The sequence below is a fragment of the Megalopta genalis genome, chromosome 2, assembly GCF_051020955.1.
Source record: "Megalopta genalis isolate 19385.01 chromosome 2, iyMegGena1_principal, whole genome shotgun sequence".
In the NCBI taxonomy this organism is placed as follows: Eukaryota; Metazoa; Arthropoda; class Insecta; order Hymenoptera; family Halictidae; genus Megalopta; species Megalopta genalis.
In genome coordinates, this window is record NC_135014.1 from 3,198,745 (window position 1) to 3,221,334 (window position 22,590).

At 37.0% G+C, this 22,590-nt stretch overlaps 2 protein-coding genes across 4 annotated transcripts in view; one reads left to right on the forward strand and one right to left on the reverse strand.

Annotated features, from left to right (window-relative positions):
• LOC117217740 (PDGF- and VEGF-receptor related) overlaps positions 1 to 9,162 on the forward strand; it is a 21,802-nt gene extending 12,640 nt beyond the window's left edge. Inside the window, exons 13-23 of one of the 2 annotated variants that reach the window (XM_076528687.1) lie at positions 91 to 246; positions 318 to 457; positions 622 to 784; positions 855 to 955; positions 1,026 to 1,176; positions 2,463 to 2,687; positions 2,964 to 3,132; positions 4,488 to 4,755; positions 5,807 to 6,138; positions 6,293 to 6,398; positions 6,692 to 9,162. In XM_076528687.1, coding sequence (XP_076384802.1) covers positions 91 to 246; positions 318 to 457; positions 622 to 784; positions 855 to 955; positions 1,026 to 1,176; positions 2,463 to 2,687; positions 2,964 to 3,132; positions 4,488 to 4,755; positions 5,807 to 6,138; positions 6,293 to 6,398; positions 6,692 to 7,351 — 2,471 coding nt within the window. In that variant the 3' untranslated portion in view covers positions 7,352 to 9,162. The remainder of the gene's footprint in view (positions 1 to 90; positions 247 to 317; positions 458 to 621; positions 785 to 854; positions 956 to 1,025; positions 1,177 to 2,462; positions 2,688 to 2,963; positions 3,133 to 4,487; positions 4,756 to 5,806; positions 6,139 to 6,292; positions 6,399 to 6,691) is intronic. The other variant, XM_076528688.1, reaches the window with a different exon arrangement.
• Positions 9,083 to 17,084, reverse strand: LOC117217741 (uncharacterized). Of its 2 annotated transcripts, none has more exons than XM_076528689.1 (9): positions 16,864 to 17,084; positions 16,209 to 16,379; positions 15,656 to 15,911; positions 15,290 to 15,394; positions 14,319 to 14,503; positions 13,068 to 13,409; positions 12,847 to 12,991; positions 9,951 to 10,110; positions 9,083 to 9,324 (listed from the first exon to the last, which is right to left on the reverse strand). In XM_076528689.1, exons 1-9 carry the CDS (start codon positions 16,945 to 16,947, stop codon positions 9,201 to 9,203), a joined length of 1,572 nt encoding a protein of 523 aa, XP_076384804.1. In that variant the 5' UTR covers positions 16,948 to 17,084; the 3' UTR covers positions 9,083 to 9,200. The 2 variants fall into 2 exon arrangements, with proteins under 2 accessions (XP_076384804.1, XP_033321454.1); XM_033465563.2 differs by having other exon boundaries at positions 9,933 to 10,110.
• Positions 17,085 to 22,590: the final 5,506 nt, after the last annotated feature.

A 22,590-nucleotide genomic window follows, 5' to 3' on the forward strand; every position in this document is an offset into this window, starting at 1 on the left:
CGAAATTTACTTTTCTACGATCGATTTTAGAAGTTAGTAAAGTTCGATGAGATATTGAACGAACCAAAAACAATTTGTTTAATATTTTAGACAGAATCTCTATCCAACGTGAAAAAACGCAATTCACGTATAGATCTATTTTAAGAATACAGAACGTAGAAATGGAGGACTCCCAGGAATACATTTGTATGGGGAAGTCCACGGGGAATTTAGTTCAGTCTCATGAATATCATTTGGCAGTGACGGGTAATTATAAATGTAAATAATTAAACAGAGGTTCGACATTGAATTGTCGAATAATCTTATTTTCGTTCTAGCCGCACGACCGCCCGTTATTAGTAATACCAATTTCAAGAAAGACACCATAGTCATTGATCTGAACACACCAGGTAACAAGAAAGTATGTCTTAAATGCTTCGCGGACGGTATGCCTAATCCGAACATCACTTGGTTTAAGGTAGGAGATTAGCAGTTAATTAATTTCTAAATCAGATCAGAATTTTATTATTTATTTTTTATTCAATATTTTACTATCTACGTCTGTATTTAATATTTCGCTTTTTTACTATATATCGGAAAATTTATTTTTATGCTAATTATACATCAACTTACTTTTAATAGGACGGTACACAATTGGTAGAAAATAACGAACGGTACAAGTTTTTCAACGCGTACCAAGAATTTGAAATACAATATCCGATAGAAATCGACAGCGGCGAGTACATGTGTCGCGCACAGAATCGCATTGCAAAAGTAGAAGCGCAACAACGGGTCGTGGTGAAAGGTAATTCATTAAATTGAAAAGTGTAGGGGCAATAGTAACAATATGACTTTAATCTTCTTTTGATTTACAGGGAAGGGAGTGCCGGTAGGTCTGATCATTTTAGTCATCATGTTAGCAGTGGTCGTTGTGGTCCTGGTGATCTACTTCACCATCAAAGTTCGCCGTGAAAGAGTAATTTCAGTTTATGGTATTGCGCAATACCAATTCCACAACAATCTTACCAATTTCTATGGTGTTGCAGATGATGAGAAAGGAATTAATGGAAGCTGGTCTGATGCACTTTGAGGAGGGAGCTGTGGAGTGCCTAAATCCAGACTTGACGGTGGATGATCAAGCGGAACTCCTGCCCTATGATAACAAGTGGGAATTTCCAAGAGAAAAATTGAAATTAGGTAAGCTTGCACGATTAGAAATTTTTGCTTCTCATTTCTCGTTGAATAAGCGTTTCACAGGATAGTATAGCTGGATATATTCCATAGTGTTGGGATTATGGAATGAAAATGAATATGATTCTAATTCTTTTCTTAAAAAGACTTTATTTTATTCCTTTATTGAGAGAAGGTATATGGGCGAAAACGATCGAGCGACCAAACTCTACCGAGAGTCCGGTAAGAAAAAACGCTTCTTTTATACCCTTCTTGGGTTCGTCTTATCCACCAATCAGAGACGTTTATTTGTCGCGTTTCACATTGTATACGTGACGCTGGGATCCCCAAACAGTCAGGACACGATGTGTATCTAATGGTACCGGTGATGATGTATCGCGGTATCTATTATATACAGTTTACATCACCGTATAAATGTAAACCGATATCTTAGTATCTTAGTACTAAGTAAACTATAGATTAATTTTTGTTCGAGGCTAAAATTTCCTTTTTTTTTCAACACATAGTATAGTGAAATTTCTCCTCAAATCTCTAGTTTTAAAATATACCGTTATACTCAAAAGAGTCTATACAATCGTTCTATATGAGAATTAATCGTATTGAGAAAACAGCTTTCGAATTTGTTCTCGAAGTTTAGGAGAATCTCTTGTCGACTATTGAAAGGCGAATAAAGATGTTAGTTGAACGGCGTAAGTTTTGCTAAATATTTTTGGCTATATGTACACTTACTCACAAAATTGAGCGTACACCTTTTATAACGCAATAACTTTTTTAAAACTGGACTAAGTGACATGAAATTTGTCGTAACAAATAACAACGTCAACCGAATTCGATAAAAATTTCATTATACGCTCAGATAAAAAAGTTACAAAACGAGAGTTTTATATCTTTTTTGTCATCCCAAGTAATAGCAAAATTTAAAAAAGACGTTTTAGTTGTTTAGTAGATTAGTCCCTCTCTATCACCTAAAAGAAATTCAAGTCACTTAGTCCAGTTTTAAAAATGTTATTGCGTTATAAAAGGTGTACACTCAATTTTATGAGTGTCCCTAATTGACATTCTCCCTAATCGACCCTCAGCTTGTACACAAAAATAGACAATTTGGGAAATGGAGATACGATTAATCGAATCTTGTGGCTTGTTTTTATAGTTACCGACTGTCAGCATCTATAAAAACAAACCGCAAGGCTCGAATAATCGTATCTCCTCTTCCCAAATTGTCCATTATTGTGTACAATCTGAGCGTCGATTAGGGAAAATTTACCGAAACTGTACATGGTAACGATTTACAGGACGACAATTGGGAAGCGGCGCGTTTGGTGTAGTCTTGAAAGCGGAAGCTCAAGGGATTTGCGAGAACGAGCCAGTTACTACTGTAGCTGTAAAAATGGTACGCCGTGCTACCAATCTCACGTATGTTCGTGCACTTACCAGCGAACTGAAGATCTTGGTACATCTTGGCAAACATCTAAACGTTGTCAATCTTCTTGGTGCTTGCACAAAAAATATCTTGAAACGTACGTCTTCTACCTATTAATTAATTTAGAGCCTGCTGGTGCCTAAAGTACCATTTCTCATATAAATTAGTACCCACTTTCGAAGTGCTTATGTTCATGTAAATTTTCTTAATAATCATTTGGGATACATTTCTTTTTAGTTATATATATAGACTATAACTATCTCATTTCGGGTACGGCACTTTGATTACAACGATCAAAATCAGTTATAATATTATTGGCTTATCAATTTAAGGCAATTACAGGTTTATTTAATTATCTCTGTTGATTCTCCAGGTGAATTGTTAGTGATCGTAGAATACTGCCGATTTGGAAATTTGCATAACTACTTGTTGAGGCATAGAGGCGACTTCATCAATCAGATCGATCCAGCAACTGGCAAATTTGATCCCAGTATCGGTCTCGATCTACTCACGAGAACTGCTAGCGTGTGCAGCACGAACAGGTTCGTTTCTGTACTTTTTCCTTTATACTTTCTGTGAATTATTAACAACGGTGTCGCGTTATGGAATCTTTCCAGCAATGAATCTATCTCGCGTGGTGGTAATTAAAAATTGCACGTTTTACAATAATATGATCCTCTATTCAAAGCCATATTAAAATCGATTAAGACTTGTTGAAGTAAACGTTTTCACGTAGAAACTACTGAACAGAGATAAAACAGGAATTCTATTTTTTATTCGGAAAACTTACCATCTTGTATAATTTTAGTTTTCTTGAAAATCGCATGCTTCGGCGAGTAAGTAACGCGTATTTAGTGCAAGGAAGCGTATCCTAATTTGAACCAACGCCTATTTTAAATCACCGTGTGTAGAAAAGAAATTATTTACAATCCTCTTAATTGCCTAGAAATTATAAACTGACTGCTCCAAATTTGACTACAGATACAAAAGAAAATACGCATGTCTTTTGGGGTCAAAGAAATATTTTGGCGGAACAGAAGTGTTCAGGAAATTCTCCTGCATCTACGCTATAAAAACAAATTGCTTTAATATTGTCAATTTCGAACATGAATTCTATTTCTTTTCGTACAATATACAATATAAAATTCGGTACAAATCATCGGCTGCTGAAAATATAAAATTCGCGCCATTTGCAACAAGTGGCGTTCCTTGCAGTGCAATCTCGAAGCTCGCTTTGAGATCCATACAGCACCAATTTGGCTAGTGACGAAACGCTCAAACTGTTAGTCAAATTACCAACGGTTGGTTTTATCTAACAGTTTAAGCGTTTTGTCACTACCCCAACTGGCGCTGTACAGAGATCGAACGGAGCTTCATTTCTACTCCACAGGAAGCGCCACTATCACCCAATTTTACATCGAATCGTATCGCGAAGTTCTCCTTATTTCTAAGAATAAATTAATTCTTTTTGAGTGATATGGATGCAGGAGAGCCTCCTGAACATGTCCGTATCCCTAGAATATTTTTAAGTTGTTAAATTTTCCAGATAACACGGATTCAACTAGAATATAATTCCGTTTATCCGGCATGTATACTGACTCATAATTAATACTGATTGAAAACTGGCCAGCAGTAGAATCAAACTACAGTTAGATCATTTAATTGAACAGCGTCGAATAATCGGAACTCTACTCTAAATAGGATGATATATGAACGTACATCTATTCTGTTCTAATCGTTTCTCGAATACATAATGCTGAAAATAGAGACGTAACAGTATCATTTCATGCATAGAAATGCAACTATTTGCTTCCTGTGATTAACACGATACAACTACTGATGCATGCAAGGGGTTGCGGTGCTAACACTCTTCTGTTTTCTTCTGTCTGCACGATAGGATAAAATATGCGGAATTGTCATTTTCTCGCAGTATCAGCCGTAATTTGGGAACTGATTCGGTGCAGTATCACGCTGCAGCTACAGATTCCCAGGGTATCAGTATGTCGCCAGATGGTACCGTACTTAGTAACGGTTCCACTCAACCTGGGTGGTGTAACTATCGGGGAGACTACAAGGACTATAATTTAAAACCAATTTGTACGCAAGATCTGTTGTCCTGGGCATTTCAAGTAGCTCGTGGAATGGAATATCTCAGCCAGAGAAAGGCGAGTTCCTGCGATCTTTTGATATCTTATTTATTCGTGGTTGAACTTACGTTATATAAGCTAGTTGGGACACAAAGGAACTTATATAAGCAAATTTTTACATAGCAAAAACATCAAGCGGCTAGCATTGAAATTGATTTAATATTTGAGACAAAATGATATATGTATAGATATGAATAACTTCATACAACCCCTGGCAAAAAGTATTCGATCACCTTTTAAAACGCAATAACTTTTTTCAATCTGATCTTGATGACTTGAATTTTTGTTAAGTATGGTACAATGACTATCATACCTTTCTTTAAATTCTGCTGTTACTTAAAATGACAACATAAGATAAAAGACACTCGTCTTTTTGCTTCTTTATTTAATCCTGAAACGAAAATTCAAAAATGCGTTTCATACATCTCAGTAAATTATATGTAAACTGAAAATTTCATTGAAGTCGATTGACGCATAGTCAAGCTACAGCCACTGAAAGATGGAAAAGTTACTGAAAACTGTTTTTGGTTCAAATTCGTAAAATAGAGCGATTTTTATGATCTTCAATTGTTTGTTGTTCATGACAACGTCAACCAATTTTGATGAAATGTTCAGTATGCATATAAGTTACCTAGATCTACAAAATACATTTTTTAAATTTGTATTCCAGTTTCAAATATAAAAGTTAAAGAACAAGTACTTCGCATATTTTTGTTTCATTACAAGCATTAGCAAAATTAACAAAATGTGTTTTAGTCATTACACAGTAAACTAGTCCCTTCAACTTAAATGTTTGGTGGAGTTTCAAAAAAGTTATTGCATTTTAAAAGGTGAATGAATACTTTCTGCACATAGGTCGAATACAAAACTAAAACGGCTAAAATATTGAATAAATTCGGATAATTAGAATAATATCCAGTAAAAGAGATAATAATTTTATCTAATCTACGCAAGTAAACACGTTATGTATTTACACACAGTATTGAAATAGGAAATTCAGTTGAATTGGACTTAAGTCGGTGAATAAATTGCTCGATGCATGCATCATTGTCCAGAAATAAATTTACAGGTACTGCACGGTGACCTGGCTGCTAGAAATATTCTGCTAGCCGAGAACAATGTTGTGAAGATATGCGACTTCGGTCTGGCAAAGACCATGTATAAAGAAGAAAATTATAAAAAGAAAGGTGATGGTCCATTACCAATTAAGTGGTTGGCCATCGAGTCGATCAGAGATCGAATTTTCTCCACGCAATCGGACATTTGGTCATTCGGTATAGTTCTGTGGGAGTTCTTCACACTGGCCGAGACTCCATATCCTGGCATGGAGGCGGAAATACAGTACCAGAAGCTAATTGAGGGTTACAGAATGGAGCAGCCTGAATATGCTACTCCCGAAGTGTAAGTTCATCCAAGAATTTTAGACAGCGAACATTAAGCAGAATATAAATTTTCAAATCTTTCCTATGACACGGTCAACTGCAACGTGCATCGATCACAGATTCCATGTAATTTGAAATTGATGACTCGTGTTTTATAGTATTTATATTTCTAGGTATGAAATAATGCGCCAATGTTGGAAGGCCAAGCCTACTCTACGTCCGAGTTTCACGGAGTTAGTCGACAGTATAGGAAATTTGTTGGAGGACAGTGTGAGAGCGGTAAGTTCGTTGAATGATTTATTTAGATCGATAATGTCGTCTCGGAATGGATAACATACTTGTACAAACTCTACTTGAAGCACTTTTTGGAATAATGCGTGTTTTACCAGATAATTGGAGGTCTTGGTCTTTCCAAGGTCAAAAAATTATGACCTCACGATATGTATGAAACACGTGTTGCGTCTTGATAACTGAAAAAGATATTTAGGTGGCCTCATTTATCTGGGACACTCTGTGTTTGTCTACGACGTAACTCTAGGAGATTCGATTAAAAGTAACATTGGTAATTTCAGCACTACATTCAATTAAATGATCCGTACCTGGACATGAACACGATTCTGCTCGAGAGCGGAAAGGACGATTACCTGACGATGTTGTCGGCTCCTGACCATGCTATGCTGTCTTCACCGACTCACGAGTACGTGAACTCGCCTATGTCTGGATCCACGGTGGATTCTGCCTATTTGTGCATGAGTCCCAGAAGCCAAACATCAGAGTCAGGAATATTCAGTCCTAGACCCCATCAAGAACGGACCCATTTCGATTTCCCGTCTCCAACGTCTGACTGTGAGGACGCTGTGGAAATGTCGCCGATGCTGAAGAAGCAGGAAGATGATCCGTATCTCAAACCCATTGATGTCCACGAGCGGAGGGCAGAGTTTGCTAGAAACAGACAAATGATGAAGAATCAGGTCGGGGTTCATCATCCAGCTCGGGATTCCGGTTATTGCAACGCGCCGAAGAATTTAGAGCTCATTGATCTGAATAAAAAAAACGACGAGATCGCGAAGAAGTCGGAGATGAATTCGAACCCAACAGCCAAGATGGGCTTCGCTCCGCCGATCATTAGGACTCAGGACAACTACGTAAATATGCCTCGGCAGAAGTGCGATATGAAGAAGGACTTGCCTGACGGATTCAGCAATCCTAGTTACGTGATCATAGGTAATTGAGAGGCGAATCGAATATCGGGATCTCAAGTGTTTGGAAAATTCTGCTCCAGAGAGCAATTCGTTTGAAAGTGCTTTTCGCTCGTGCGATTATCGTCTGCGTGAATTTGTGTGTTTGAGTTTGCGTGACGTCAGGATAAATATAGCGTATATTATGTTATACAGAATAGTGCACATACAAATATGTAAAGTATAGCTTAGTACGTAAAATAATTGATCCAATGTGCCATGATATGTTCGGCTAATAGTGCACAGTCGGATTATACTGGAAGGGGGAAAAGAACCGAGCAAAGCTGTTGTATCGAAGGTATTATAAATATGATATAGGGAGAAGAATAATACGAACAACATGTCTAAAAAAACATACTCAAACAGACGTGTTCATATCTTTTAGAAGCCAAGTGGGATTTAATTAAGAAACGATTATATCCGAACAAATTAGTGAAACATGAATAGGGAGGTTTGAGGGAAACGAATTTGAACGTTCCTTTGGACAATCCATGACAGAATTTTGTACAATTCTGTACAATCCATTGCACGGAATGCTTAAAACTGCCTGCAATGGGATGCGTGCTTGTAGAATCATTATATACAGTTCTGTCGATAAACGAAACAGCAGTCCGAAGAATGAGATTTTTCGTATTGAACGAATTTTCCAGGGTCAATTGAATCTTGAGTACATTTATCTAGACAATTGTTTTATTGCTGACGTAATAGTTCATTGTTTGAATACAAAGTATGTGGGTCCGCTTTGTGATCTAACGAGCACGCAGAATTCGGTGGAAAATAATAATGCAGTTCGAATATCGATTTTGCATTCGTTTTCGAAAAACTTGTGTTAAGAAGTTCGGTTCGGTATGCTGGTTTGAATAAGACGACGCTATCATTCATTTCTTATCATTATTATTTATTATACGCACGAACACAAGCGTATCAACCGAATTTTTATCGTCAAGTTATTTGGCAAATTCACAACATTTTGTACTTGGTCCTTTCATATTTTACGTATGTTTATTTTTCACTGTGATTTGATAGTCTGAAAGTGGACAATTGGTAAAAAGTTATTTCCTCGATACAAATTTTCTACAAAATTCTGTGAAATTGTTGTGACGTAGATTTCATTCTTACAAAGTGAAATATAATATAAATGCATAAACATTTTTTTGACTGTTCGGGTTCCAAATTGTTATAAATTGAATTGTTAAATTGAAATTGTTTCGACGTCGAAATTTTGATGGAACACGGGAATAGTGTGTTTAGGGTAACGTACAGTTCAGACTATTCATTTTATGCAGACTATTGTTATGGCGCTAGACAATACACCTAAAGAGTTGTATTGTAATTTTAATTCTAATTGACCGAATGTACAAAAAAATATTAAGAGAGACATAGAAACGATACCATGAAGATATTTACATAGGCGTTTACATAACGATAAGGGTTTAATATAAATGCTTTTGACCACGTACTTATTAACTGTCAAAGATAGAACCACTGCTTCTAAAAGCGTCGATTCGAATCGAATCGCTTTGATCAGTAACAAGTTCTGTATGGATGAGCACGGACTTGCTAATCAGTACTTAATACTCACTGTAACGCGAGTTTTTGTCACAGGGTTTAGCGTTATCGATTAACAAGTTTCGAAAAATTTATCAGTGTATACTGCGACCAAAGACGTGTAACGTTTCAATGTCGGCGAGGTGTTTCATATTTGTATCGAAATATTTTTCTACGTAGACACTCGAATAAGAAGATTTATTAATCATAAACTATTTTATACGGAACTATGAAAAATAAAAGATTTATCTATAAAACATCAGGTTCTGGATGGTTCGCCGATTAACTAATTTCTTTATATTCCCACGTCGTTCTCGATTCTTATAGAATAGGGCACGTCGTGTATAGTTATATTGCTACGCAGACGTCTACCTTGTTTGCAAATCGTCTGGACCAGCTGCTTCTTGTGTTGCCTCCATCTGGGAAGAAGAAAACATTTCGTAATTATTTCATATTCGGATACTATTCCGATTAACCTTTTAGGTACGGCTGAATTCTGCGCGAGGCTATTTCTCTGGACGGCAGAGTCTGATGTGTACTGTACAGAGTCTGAGAGGCGAGCTCAGTCGGCGCGAGGCGATCGAGCCAATGAGCGGAACTGGGCTTCGCGCGCTGGTTGGCTGGGCCGCCTCGCGTCAGCCGTACTCGATTCGTATTGGTCACTGTTTTTCGTTAATAACTCGTTAACGGTGCCTCGGAGAACATTTTTGTAAAGGAAAAAGTTGCTTCAAATAATCCGAGGAACCCGCCATTTCCGGATTGCGAGACATTTTTGGGACACCCTGTAGACTGTTGTAAATCGATGCGAAGACAAAAGAAGTGTGAAACAATGCATACGAAGACGATTATTTGGTTCAAACGATGAGCGAGTGAGCTACTAGAGCAAGCCACTGTAGTGGCGCGTCGTCCAGAGAGATGACGTCCGCGAAAGCCACTATAGTGGCGTGTCGTTCTGAAAGATGGCATCGGCGAAAGCCACTATAGTGGCGCGTCGTGCCTAAAAGGTTAATAACCAGTATGCGTGTACTTTCGATCCCGGACAAACTTCGTGAACAACTCCTTCCTCGTCGGATATTTTGAATCCATGAAAAGCTTCACGTGCTCCCAAATGTTCGCTCGATTATGTTCGTTCAAGAAGTAACGTGGTACCAAGAAGCATCGCATGTTCCTCGTGCACACAATCCTCCGATTATGCATGTTCTCGCCTAAATTTGATCAACGGATGAAATTTATCATTCAATATACAACTAAAGTTGTCGTGTTAGGATATGCTGGATTCGTAATGTCGATGAAGTTAAAGAGGAGGATAGGTTGTTGACGAATATTTCACACGTATCTTTCAGCAGTTGAGAATACAGCAATTCTCACTTTGAAAAATCGTTCCTTGAATATTCATTGTACACTGTAATATTGATTGCATGTGAATTAGACCATACTCCCATGGTCAATGTACGGATAAATATTATACGATTTAATCAAATTTCCGGATTGATTACGATGAAAATAATTTCACGATATACAGGGTGTTTCACCTAACTTGACCATCTTAAATATTAGGGGGACCGGAAAGTAATGTCGTTTCTGCGCATATTTATCTGTTTGAATTTAATGTAAACAAACGACATAACTTTCCGGCCCCCCTAATATATCATTTACTTTGTATGATAGAAAAAATGTTATGAGGAGAAAAATATTCTGTTCAAAGGCGCCAATACAGTGATAGGCCGAATTTTTTCTCAAGGTCATTTTTTTCAAGATTTGAAGGTTATCGTATTTCTTAAAAATGGGACTACATATTTTCACTATAGCAGCCTTATAGCATATAAAAAAAATCAAATCTACCGAGGTGCAACATGTTGACCTTCACGACACCTTTAGCGAGAAAATCATGAAATGTTCGTCAGTAATTTCAATACGTGTTCAGGGACAGTAAATGAAGGAATTTTAATTTCGTTGGAACAGTTTTAAGGCAAATCTTTATTTTAGAAGGTGTTCAAAATGTGCACCACGAACCTGGATACATTTTCGGTGGCGGTAAATAAATTCTTGCTGTACATTTTAAAGTTGTTCTGCAGTAATTGATCTACATTCACGTAGAACCCTTTTTCTGCTGTAGTGTACATAATGGATAAGCTTATTGCGCTGATACCGATGCTGTAGCTTGTTGTACTGATACTGATTCCAAAGTAATAATCGCCTGCTAAAATTATCGTTTTGATAATAATGCTTGTAAACATACTTTAGCTGATGAAGGGAGAATGCGAATGTCTGTTTACAAGCACTAGGGACAATTACACGATGCACTGTTCCAATGAAATTGAAATTCCTTCGTTTACTGTCCCTGAACGCGTACTGAAATTACTGACAAATATTTCATGATTTTCTCGCTAAAGGTCGCGCGAAGGTTAACATGTTACACCTCGTTGGATTTTTTTGTATATGCTATAAGACTGCGTAGTGAAAATATGTGGTCTCGTTTTTAAAAAATACGATGACCTTAAAATCTCGAGAAAAAATGATCTTGAGAAAAAAATTCGGCCCATCGCCGTATTGGTGTCTTGGAACAGAATATTTTTCTCCTCATGACATCTTTTCTATCGTAGAAAATAAGCGATATATTTAAGGTGGTGGGCTAACGACCCGTATTTGTGACGAAAACCGTTCCGTATTTCGCGTCCACAATTGTTATTCAAGTTCATAAAATTTTGCGTAATATTCGTGAAATGAGTTCACTTTGATTACACTGGCATTTAGAAAAACTGCATACGTTTCGATATTGACACCAGGTCTACAGAGCATTGAAAGCAGCTATTTTAGGTTGTTTCATTAACCCTTTCGCTACTACGGGCCACTATAGTGGCCCTCCATAAGATGCCACTGAGGTACTACGGGCCACTATAGTGGCCCTCCGTAAAATGCCACTGAGGTACTACGGGCCACTATAGTGGCCCTCCGTAAGATGCCACTGAGGTACTACGGGCCACTGAGGTACTACGGGCCACTATAGTGGCCCTCCGTAAAATGCCACTGAGGTACTACGGGCCACTATAGTGGCCCTCCGTAAAATGCCACTGAGGTACTACGGGCCACTATAGTGGCCCTCCGTAAAATGCCACTGAGGTACTACGGGCCACTATAGTGGCCCTCCGTAAAATGCCACTGAGGTACTACGGGCCACTATAGTGGCCCTCCATAAGATGCCACTGAGGTATTACGGGTCACTATAGTGGCCCTCCATAAGATGCCACTGAGGTACTACGGGCCACTATAGTGGCCCTCCATAAGATGCCACTGAGGTACTACGGGCCACTATAGTGGCCCTCCATAAGATGCCACTGAGGTACTACGGGCCACTATAGTGGCCCTCCATAAGATGCCACTGAGATACTACGGGCCACTATAGTGGCCCTCCATAAGATGCCACTGAGATACTACGGGTCACTATAGTGGCCCTCCATAAGATGCACTATATTGCATAATGTTATTTCCTCTCATACTGTAAATTAAAGAGCGCATGCTAAGACGTTATAAATACCCTGGAATACCCTTTATTTATAAATATCCTTTGGAGACAAATTTTTTCGTTCGAAAACATTCAAGCAGCTTGGGTTTTCCGCCGCGGTACTCCCGCTGACGATCGGCGTCGCGTAGCGTGCAGTGATGTCGCGGCGCTCCGTTCAGCGGAAGTACCGCGGCGGAGAACCCGCCCGTAGCGAAAGGGTTAAAATAACAGGCATATATTTCTACAGATTTTTCGCGATTTTAATCGTAATCCATCCCCGGCGGAACAAGTTTTATAGAATAAATTCCCAATAGATATATCTTGGGTTGCGTGTCGATGATCGTGGGTTGCAAGAATTTGGCGCCAAAACGACGCGTTCCGTAAACCTGCTGTTAATAGTAGAATAATGAAACGATAACAGCATTTTAACGGATATTACCTAGACCGAAGCAGGCGCCTCTTTCAAACGTGCAAATTTGCATAAAAATTGTTCGAACGTCTCTCGGATAACGTTGCTGAGAAATCGTTGACGGTGGTCTCATCAGCATCTCTACCACGTCCGTAATTTTGTGCCATTCGTGTACCTTCGCAGTGAATTTCGATTGTGCATGTTTAACTTGAAACTTCTCGTTTAACATGATCGCATTGTGCAGCACTTACGACGTCCAACAGCGTAGTCGTAATGATACTAGAACGATCCTGGTCGACTTGTTCAGCGAGTAATCTTGATCGTTCCGTCATGCGTAATAGTTCCAAAGTCGAGGTATGCTCTCCGCCGTTGGTGCCTGTCTTTGAATCTAATTTGTATTTGTCGAGGATTTTTCCTTTCGACGATTCGGACTGTTCCAGCATCATAGACGCCTTGGGGTCGTACAATTCGTAAAATACGTTTCCATCGGGCATGAATTGCTCGCGCACAGTCATATGCTCTATAAGACGACATTCACCCTCCAGTACAAAATGGACGTAATTAACCATTCCTTTGCCGTCACCTAATAAGACCTGAAACAGTCGGGTTTTTTTTTTTAACATTTTCAGGGCCACTGCAACTGTATGTAGTCGATTGAATTATTTGCTCAGATTTGAAAATGAATCGTTATTAAATTTTTCTAATTTTATCAGGTTTCTCGAAACATGAGAGCCTTGACCACGTAATCAACGTCATATACAACTAACTTTTTAATTAATTTGACTAAAAGGAACACTTCAATTTTATGAAATTCTTGAGATCGTTGGCGCGGCAGGCAAGGTGTTAATTTGATTAATTTCTTAACGCTTGAACGGTGGATCTCGGGTAAATTTAGGTCCAAATTATAGCTATTGTCATTTGCAGACTGCGAATTTTTATGCATCTGTGTTGTATTTTCAAATTGAGTTTGTTGCACATTTTCTGATTTTTGTAAAACAATCTTCGAAAATTGAAATTTGCATAACGATTCGCAGTATAATTGTGCGATTATCTTGTCTCTGATATAATTAATTGAATTTCTCACGTGTTTCATTAGGGTCTATATAGGAACCAACATATCTGGAACCTTATGAAATATGATAACGAGAATTGATAAATATAATGATAACTTAAAGTTGAAGATATTCAAGTCAGTCGCTTTAATTTTGCACCTTAGCTTATCAAATATATGAATAATTAAAATAATTGATCTGCAATTTCTTTCAAACATTATATGCGAATTTTCTCACTTATTGTGTATTACTATTCGGTGGATTGATTTTCGTAATGATTTTCAATGTCGGTAGAAACTCGATGATAACAGCTATCTCAGAACAACGATCTACTATTGATATTTATTACGCAAGCAATATTATATGATATTTATTATTATTATATATGATATTTATTAATATTATATGATTATATGATATTTATTACGCAGAATATTGAAAATTTCTCACCTCGTCAGGCCGGAAGTCTTTCATTCTGCTTAAAATACAGCATTCTCGCACGGTGACCCGGTCCCATGTTTCAAAGTAATTAAAGTGGACCAAGGCATCTTGCAAAACGTCCCATTCGCTCGTTAAATGACGTCGGAGGATCGTATTGAAGCTTGCTTCGGGTATGAGGAACAGATCTACCGTAGCTGTTAATAAAATTTTTTAAAGTTACTAGTAATAACTGGACTGCAGATTTTATGCGTCTTTATGACAGAACTATAACAGGCGAAACACAAAACTGTGATGTCGTTAGAGTAAGTTAGGAACATTGTTATACTATTTTCGACTTATTCAAATGATTAAATAGCAACATACATATTTATCTAATTCGAGCTTCTTACAAGTAATTTAGGCAACTTTTATCTTCCATAAATGTCCAATTAATAGCATTACTGTTAACGGTAATATCACTATTTATCTCTACATAATATACATAATTATAATACACATACATATAATATTATGATATATATATACAAGTAATTTAGACAACTTTTATCTTCCATAAATGTCCAATTAATAGCATTACTGTTAACGGTAATATCACTATTTTTCTCTACATAATATACATAATTATAATACACATACATATAATATTATGATATATATACAAGTAATTTAGACAACTTTTATCTTCCATAAATGACCAATTAATAGCATTACTGTTAACGGTAATATCACTACTTTTCTCTACATAATATACATAATTATAATACACATACATATAATATTATGATATATATATATATATATATATATATATATATATATATATATATATAATTATAGTGATATTACCGTTAACAGTAATGCTATTAATTGGACATTTATGGAAGATAAAAGTTATCTAAATTACTTGTAAGTAATACAAGATATAATATATATATAATTATATACATGATTATAATAGAAATGACTTGTACAATACCTACTCTTAGTGGTTACTGTTGCAGTTCTTGGTACCTCATGCAGTAATGCAATTTCACCAAATATGTCGCCAGCAGTTAAAACACCCATATCAATTTCTTTAGTCTCATCTAACACATGTAAGATTTACAGCAAAATTAATCGTCTGTGGATACCCTAATCGACTGGCGAAATGTAAAATTAGATTGTTCGACGAAGAGAAATCGCGCGAGAGAAACATAAAGTTCCGACAATTTGATTGTTAAGTTAATTGTTTACAGCAGTCTAAAAAAGTTGAATAGGAAAGATTTCTCGTTGATTTTGTAAATATTTGTGTAAGCTTTACATGCAAAGCGTTCGCAGTTTTTTTAACATTTGAAAGTCTCACGAACTCGTCCAGCGGTCGGTAACTGTCCTCGATAGGCTGACTTCTCCATTTACTATGAAATAGAGATTCTCGGCTTCACGACCTTGCCGTACGATCACTCTACCAGGTCTTAAGTACTGATAGAGGCAGACACCTGCCACAGATTCCTTTAAATTATCCGGATACTTTCGGAACGCGTGAAATTTCTTGAACAATTCGAATATGTACGCTTTTTCCACGGATGTCCTTTGAGACGGTCTAATCAGAAGCGTAGAACGATCCTTGAATATAAAATAATATTTCATCTATCGTAGGTGTTACCAAGCTGTCCCGTAAATATTGTGCAGTTCTGGTTACTCTGATTTTGATTATTTACAGAATTTGATTACGTAAATATACGTCTCCATAAAACATGAGGGACAGACGTTCAAAGTTTCTGAGATTTTCACCGAGATTTCTCACTATTTATAGTCGAAAATTGTTCTTAAATCATTGTTTTTAAACGAATTAAGCAACGCAGTAAAATGCTGATTATTTTCTAACGGTACGCAATTTGCGAGAAAATGTATTCGACCAACCTCAAGGGACAAACCTTTCTTTTCTACTTTCTTCTGCTGAGCCATTCGGATGTTAACTGCCACATCGTCACTTATTTCCTCGACCACTGGCACTTCCGTCAACCATTCAATGTACTCTAAGACCAGTCTCGTACTAGCTCGGAAAAGGTACTGTCCTTTCAACCTATACACCTATTAATCGTGACTAATCAATTTATTATCCGATGTAGTCTAATACTAATGCCCGATCGAAATATATTTTAACCCTCTGCACCCGGATGCCAAAGTGTAATTGCTTTTTAATTATTATATTTTTCATACTGCAAGGTAATCGAATAAAGTACATATACATAAAGGTACAAAATCTTTTATTTATTAATTCCTATAAAATATCGCAGCAGTGTAATGATTTTTATTTCAATTCGACTTTGTACAGCAAAATCACAATTTGTGCAAAATTTATTAAGCTGACTGAGAGTACAAGAAAATAAGTTATACAATCTTCCGAAATACACAATAAACATTGAACTGTTATTATTGTAAATGATATACGTATACAGGAAAATAGAAAAAACATACAGTAATCTTTTCAAAAAACAGATTATTGGAAGAAACAACATAATTCGAATAAGCTTCAATTAATCAAATCAACCTTCAAACAACAATTTCGACTCACCCTACTAATAAACGTCGATCTCCTCGCCAAAACATCTAAGAACGATTCTCGAAGGGAAGTTCCTCTTCTGTACATCGTCATCATTCTCTGCTATTAAGTGCCCGTGAGCTTGAAACAGAGGCGCACCACCTAAAAAGAAACCCACTTCGTAATTTCTTAATAAGCACAATGTTAATTTGTTGGACCCGACAGCTACAAATATTATGAATTGATATTCACGGAGAACGGGCACATTGTTTTATCGATAAACGTACGGAAGATTGCGCATGCACTGAATACACAATGAAATTTGCTGCGGGCAAACACTATAGTCTCTCGTTAATAAAACACTAATTTTTCCGATATGTGGAATACCGAGAATTATTATGCGTTCAGTATCTCAAATGCTGAATTATATCGGATTTACGTTAACGATTATCCTATCGTGTGTGAGAAAGATATAACAAAAATAATATGATACATAAATATTATTATATATGATATACAGAAATAAACAAGATAAATTCTCAATCCCCAATCCTCCTTTCTGAACAATTCGAATAATTTGCCATTTTCTTGTCAATTTGCTGTCTGCAGCAAATGATTAATGATGGCCCAAATTATTTTATCCGACTTTCTGTTTGCAACTGTAACAAATCTAATGATTCTTACACGTCACAGGAATTGTCATTCACGATAATATGATTATAGAATATATAATTATATATTAATATAAATTATAATATATAATCATATATTAATATAAATTATAATATATAATTATATATTAATATAAATTATAATATATAATTATATATTAATATAAATTATAATATATAAAATAAATGTATAAAATAATTTCGGAACATTATTATAGTCTGTATGTAGATTTAACATAATAATTTACAGAATTACGGTTATATTACTATTTTTTATTAAAAATTGTACCTATTTATTCTAAACCTCTGTATTCATTGATTTCCTAACTAATGAGTAATTTTCCGTAGGAATTTAATAGATAAATAAATAAATAAATATCGTAAGGTGTCATAGAACGCAATTTAGAGAGAAATAAAGCGAGGATACCGACCGGGCCAGAAAACTTGACATACTTTCTTCTCTTGGAGGACGAGAAGGGACGGGAACCCCGACACCTTCGACTCTGTCGTTCAAGACAGCGTCCACCCACCAATTCCAGGAGACTGCTGATTGGGAATCAGATGCTAAAATTAAAACTCATCAATGCGTGAATAGCCCGGGCAGGTCCGATCGATAGAGATTTAATTAAAACGCAGTCATTCGGTGTTTACCGTGGCCGGGTCGTGCGGGACGGACCTATGTAACCTTTATGACGGGCCTGTTCAAGCGTGACAGTATGTGGCCCGATATTTCCATCTATTACCGGCAAGGATAGAAATATTACACAGCCCGATGACGTGCATGAAGCTTCGCCGCGCGTTTCACATTGCCGATTCATATCAAAGGAACAAATGAAACCGTAGATGCGCCGCACGGTGGCGAGCCCTTTTTTCCCTCTTTTATTCTTTTCTAGATAATAATGTGACGACGCGAAGTCAATGGGTGGACGGCTGGACACCAGCAAGGATCGCATTGTCGGAACGCAAAAAATGCTGAACACTCGCGAAAATGATGCGTTTTGTGGCGTCGCATCCCTCTACCTGAGCGCGGCCGCTAGCAATAAAACAAGTACCGTTCCTAATGCTCAAAATTCCCTAAAAATCACGCACCCCTAATAGAACAATTCTCCTCACATCTGGGCACCTCGACCCGCACGGGACTTTCCCAACTTTCTCCTTTCCTACGAAAGTCCATCTATTCCTTTCTTCTCTTCCACTATAAAAGAGACAAACGCGCAACTCCAAAAGCTCAGTCTGTCCTAAGTTGCTAGTCCTACGACACCACGCTAGTCGCGCCCGCGCTCATCGATAACAATTCAATAAACTGCATTAATAGTAGCCTTAAACACGCTCTCCGATTCGCTAACCTTCCCTTCAGCGCTAAAGTTTTTTTCCACTTTTGTCTCTCGTCGTTGACCTCACCGACTCTGGAAACGGTTGGAGATCGCCGTTTTGCTAACGGCTTTGACATCGAAGATGCCCTTTTTTTGGTCGAATTTTTTCGTTCTTAAATTTGATGCAGATGGAATTGTCCAAGTAGGGAGATTTATTTCAGGATTTCTTGTTAAACCTGGTCAAGATGTGACAGTCTGACGCATGTCGAAACCAGATCAATTACATTGTATTTAAATTACATTGTGATTCAGCTATATTGTAACTCATTTGCATAATTCAAAGCTTACAGTAAATTTAATTACTAATTATTTTAATCATGAGTGAATTTAAATGCAACGTAATTGAATTACAATGTATTTGAAATACAATATAATTGAATTCTTTTGTAATTGTAATGCCTTGTGTCATTCAGTTGGCTTCTTGAGGCTTCTATTTTGTACAATATATGCAAACAACTTTTATTTCGCATACAGATCCGGAATCTAGTTAAAGCATTTCGCTTATCCTATTTCTCATTGTCACCGAATTTCATTTTATTTATTTTATTTATCCATGTATACCGATGAAAAATATTTCTTCGTTTCACAGAAGAAGCATTAAACACAAAGAGATTTTATATAGTCGTCGCATGAATACAATGAATATGTATTCAGTTACTCTTATTAATATTCGGACATCATGCTATTCAAACAATTGTTGCTGGATTCGATTGTTTGTAATAGTAAATTTGGTGTGTTCTTGTTTTATAATATAATAGAACATTGATTTTTTAGTTTGTAATAACATAAATTTTATTTATTTATTGCACATACTTTTCGTAATACCAAACAATGGACTAAATTATATCGAAATTTAACGTCGCAAAAATATTCCGACGCTTGACAAACTATAATATTTAACACGTTCCGTGCCACGTGTACCATCGATGGTACACGCTTGCATGTTTACTTAGTGAACTGAACAAATTGTTTACAAGAAATTTAGAACCGAAGAATCAATTCCCACCGCAAGAATGGGCGTTGATAAGTTTTTGTTACGTTGTTATGTGTACGAGAATTAATAATTGCACGTAATACATCAAGTTTTAGTAAAATATCAAAGTGTGAAGATTCGAGTAAAAAAAGTTCGGCACGGAACGTGTTAAAGAAACATTCCTATGTTTCTTTACAGTTCTCTTGTTCTTCTTTGCCTTAATGTTCTCTGAACTATTTTTAATGTCTGCAAGTTGCTTACCGCGTTTTCTGATTCCTGAAGTAATGTGTTAAACGATTCCGGGGTAGAGTAATGTCGTCGTAAGTGGGGCTTTTTATTGGGTAAGATCACATACCACATGCTTCGGGAGTCTGACCGCTTCTGGGAATCTTGTGTTGAAGATTTTCCCCCGCTATAAAAACCAAAAAAAAACTGCGTCTTCTGAGCATGATAGTTGCACTTGTTTGTGGAAATAAGGATATTGTCTCGCTAAGTTAAACGGAATTCTTTGGCATTTCCAAAGAAGCTAAGCTACTTCTAGCTTGGAAAGAAAACAAATCCGCTTCGAAGAAACCCGGATAAAAGAATAAAAATTCCGTTAATGGACAGAACGATTAATATGGTCGAACTCTCCCATATTAGCATGGTCGGTTTATGCCAGACTTAAGGAAGAGATCGACCACATTTTTAATGTAAAGTAGAAATGAATACAACTTATCTGTCAATTACTTGTGTACTTATCTATCAATTACTACTAAGAATATATTAGGTCTACCGGGAAGTTCTGTTCGTTTGTAAAGCGAGAGAGAATAATAAATTTTTCATACATTTAATAATATTTATTGTATAATATAATTTTTGTCGTTACAGAATACAGTTTCGCGACAATTGTAATACGTGATCAACAATCAAATTATGAAAGTGCTTCCCGATATTTACACTGACCGGTCTCTCCCACTGTTCGAACTCTCCCGGACTTACCTTAAAAATTGTGAAAAACTTGAATAAATTACATCTTGTAATTCTATCTTATAATGTGGGGCAAATTGTGTTTGTTGTTCTTAGACCTCGGTAGGTTTAGCGTTAATGTGAGTCAAATAAGATGTAGGTGTTAACTTCAAATTCATTGTCTTAAAGTGGCCGCCATGTATGAATCTGCTCCCTCCGACATTTGGAAAGAGGAGATACGATTATTCGAGCCTTGCGGCTCGTTTTTATAGTTACCGATAGTCAACAATTATAAAAACGAGCCGCAAGACTCGAATAATCGTATCACCGTTTCCCGAATTGTCCATTTTTGTGCGCAGTCTGAGCGTCGATTAGGGAAAATTTACTGTAGATTAATCGTACGTTACGAACGATGTTCCGCGATACGAATAAAACAGACGAGCCGATAATAACCGCAGTGTCTTGTGACTTGAAGGAAAGAACGGGGATGACGACGATGATGGGAAGCATGAAATAAGGAAGAATGGGAGCAGACGTAAGTAAGGCGTCGAGCGTGCAAGCGATTTAGTGGGACGATAGTTTGAGTTTGGGCGAAACAATGGCTGAGGATGACCCCGGTGCACAACTCTGTACCGTTCCAGCATGCGAACCCGACAAGGACCACTTATCTCCAGGGTAAACCCCGGCCAAGTTCGGTCTCGTACTCAGGATTGGCCTTCTACCACTACGAACCGCGGCTTCAACCTAAGGCGGCTATGCCACCACACTAATCTCTCTTTATCCTGACGGTTTATACTTTCGCATACCTTCGCACCCACGATAAATTCCCACTCGAAGTTCCTGTTCGATAAGTCGGCGCCAATGAGATCCGAATAAAGGCACTGCATTTTTAACGCGCCGCCGTTTTCCATCCACTGTATTTAGCCCAGAAACGATAAACTCTTTTCGCTTTACAGTTTCACCATCGTTCTATACAAATCCGCAAAAACCGTGTCGACGTTTTCGGTTCGTAAATATTCATTTCTGTTATTAAATAAATCGTCTGCGCAATACACTGATCTAACATTTATAACCAGACTATCTAGATTTTTTAAATACAAGAGACCGCACAAATTGAGAAAGTTCAACAGCATTTTAATTTTATCTCTGTAATGAGCAATCCTTTAGCTAACAAAGACAACTTTTCTTTCATCCTAATTATTGTAAAATGATGTATGAAAATGAGAATTTGCCTAAAGATCCGCAGTCATTTGTGATATCCGTTTCCACTAATCGCTATTTAACGTTCGCTATTTAACGTTCGCTATTTAACATTCGCTATTCAACTCGTAGTAAAAATATTGTTAGTTGGCTATCTAGTTACAGACGATTCGTTTAAATATTTGCATGTCTTATTGCGGTTTATAGAAAAACTAACGTGTCCAGAAGGGCGATTTTAAAACCTGCGTTGAAAAAATTCATAAATAAAATTATGAAAATTGTCCTAAGCCAACTGAGCTGTTTTTAAAAAGTGAACGCGATTAGATTACTCGAGCATACATAGAAGATTATTTGATAGAGGTTGGAAGTCATTCATTAAATGTGTTACATAGACGGGCAAATTTGTAAATGCGAGTCCCGACTGGGTTCGTGCACTCGAGACCAAATTAATTACTCCGAGTAATATGACCGACCCAGTTTTTCCGCCAATTACTTATTTCCAGGTCAAGAATACGTTACGCTGCGCTCCGAAACGATAGCCACAAATATGGCTGATGGTTAATCGACGTGCAAATTTATACCCGATTCGAAATAT

Coding starts and splice junctions, on each gene's coding strand:
- LOC117217741 (XM_033465563.2), bottom strand. CDS start 16,947: ATGATGACGATGTACAGAAGAGGAACTTCCCTTCGAGAATCGTTCTTA. Junction 15,912..16,208: donor AGAAAGGTTTGTCCCTTGAG/GTTGGTCGAATA, acceptor TTTATATTCAAG/GATCGTTCTACGCTTCTGAT. Junction 15,395..15,655: donor AGTTACCGACCGCTGGACGA/GTTCGTGAGACT, acceptor TACATGTGTTAG/ATGAGACTAAAGAAATTGAT.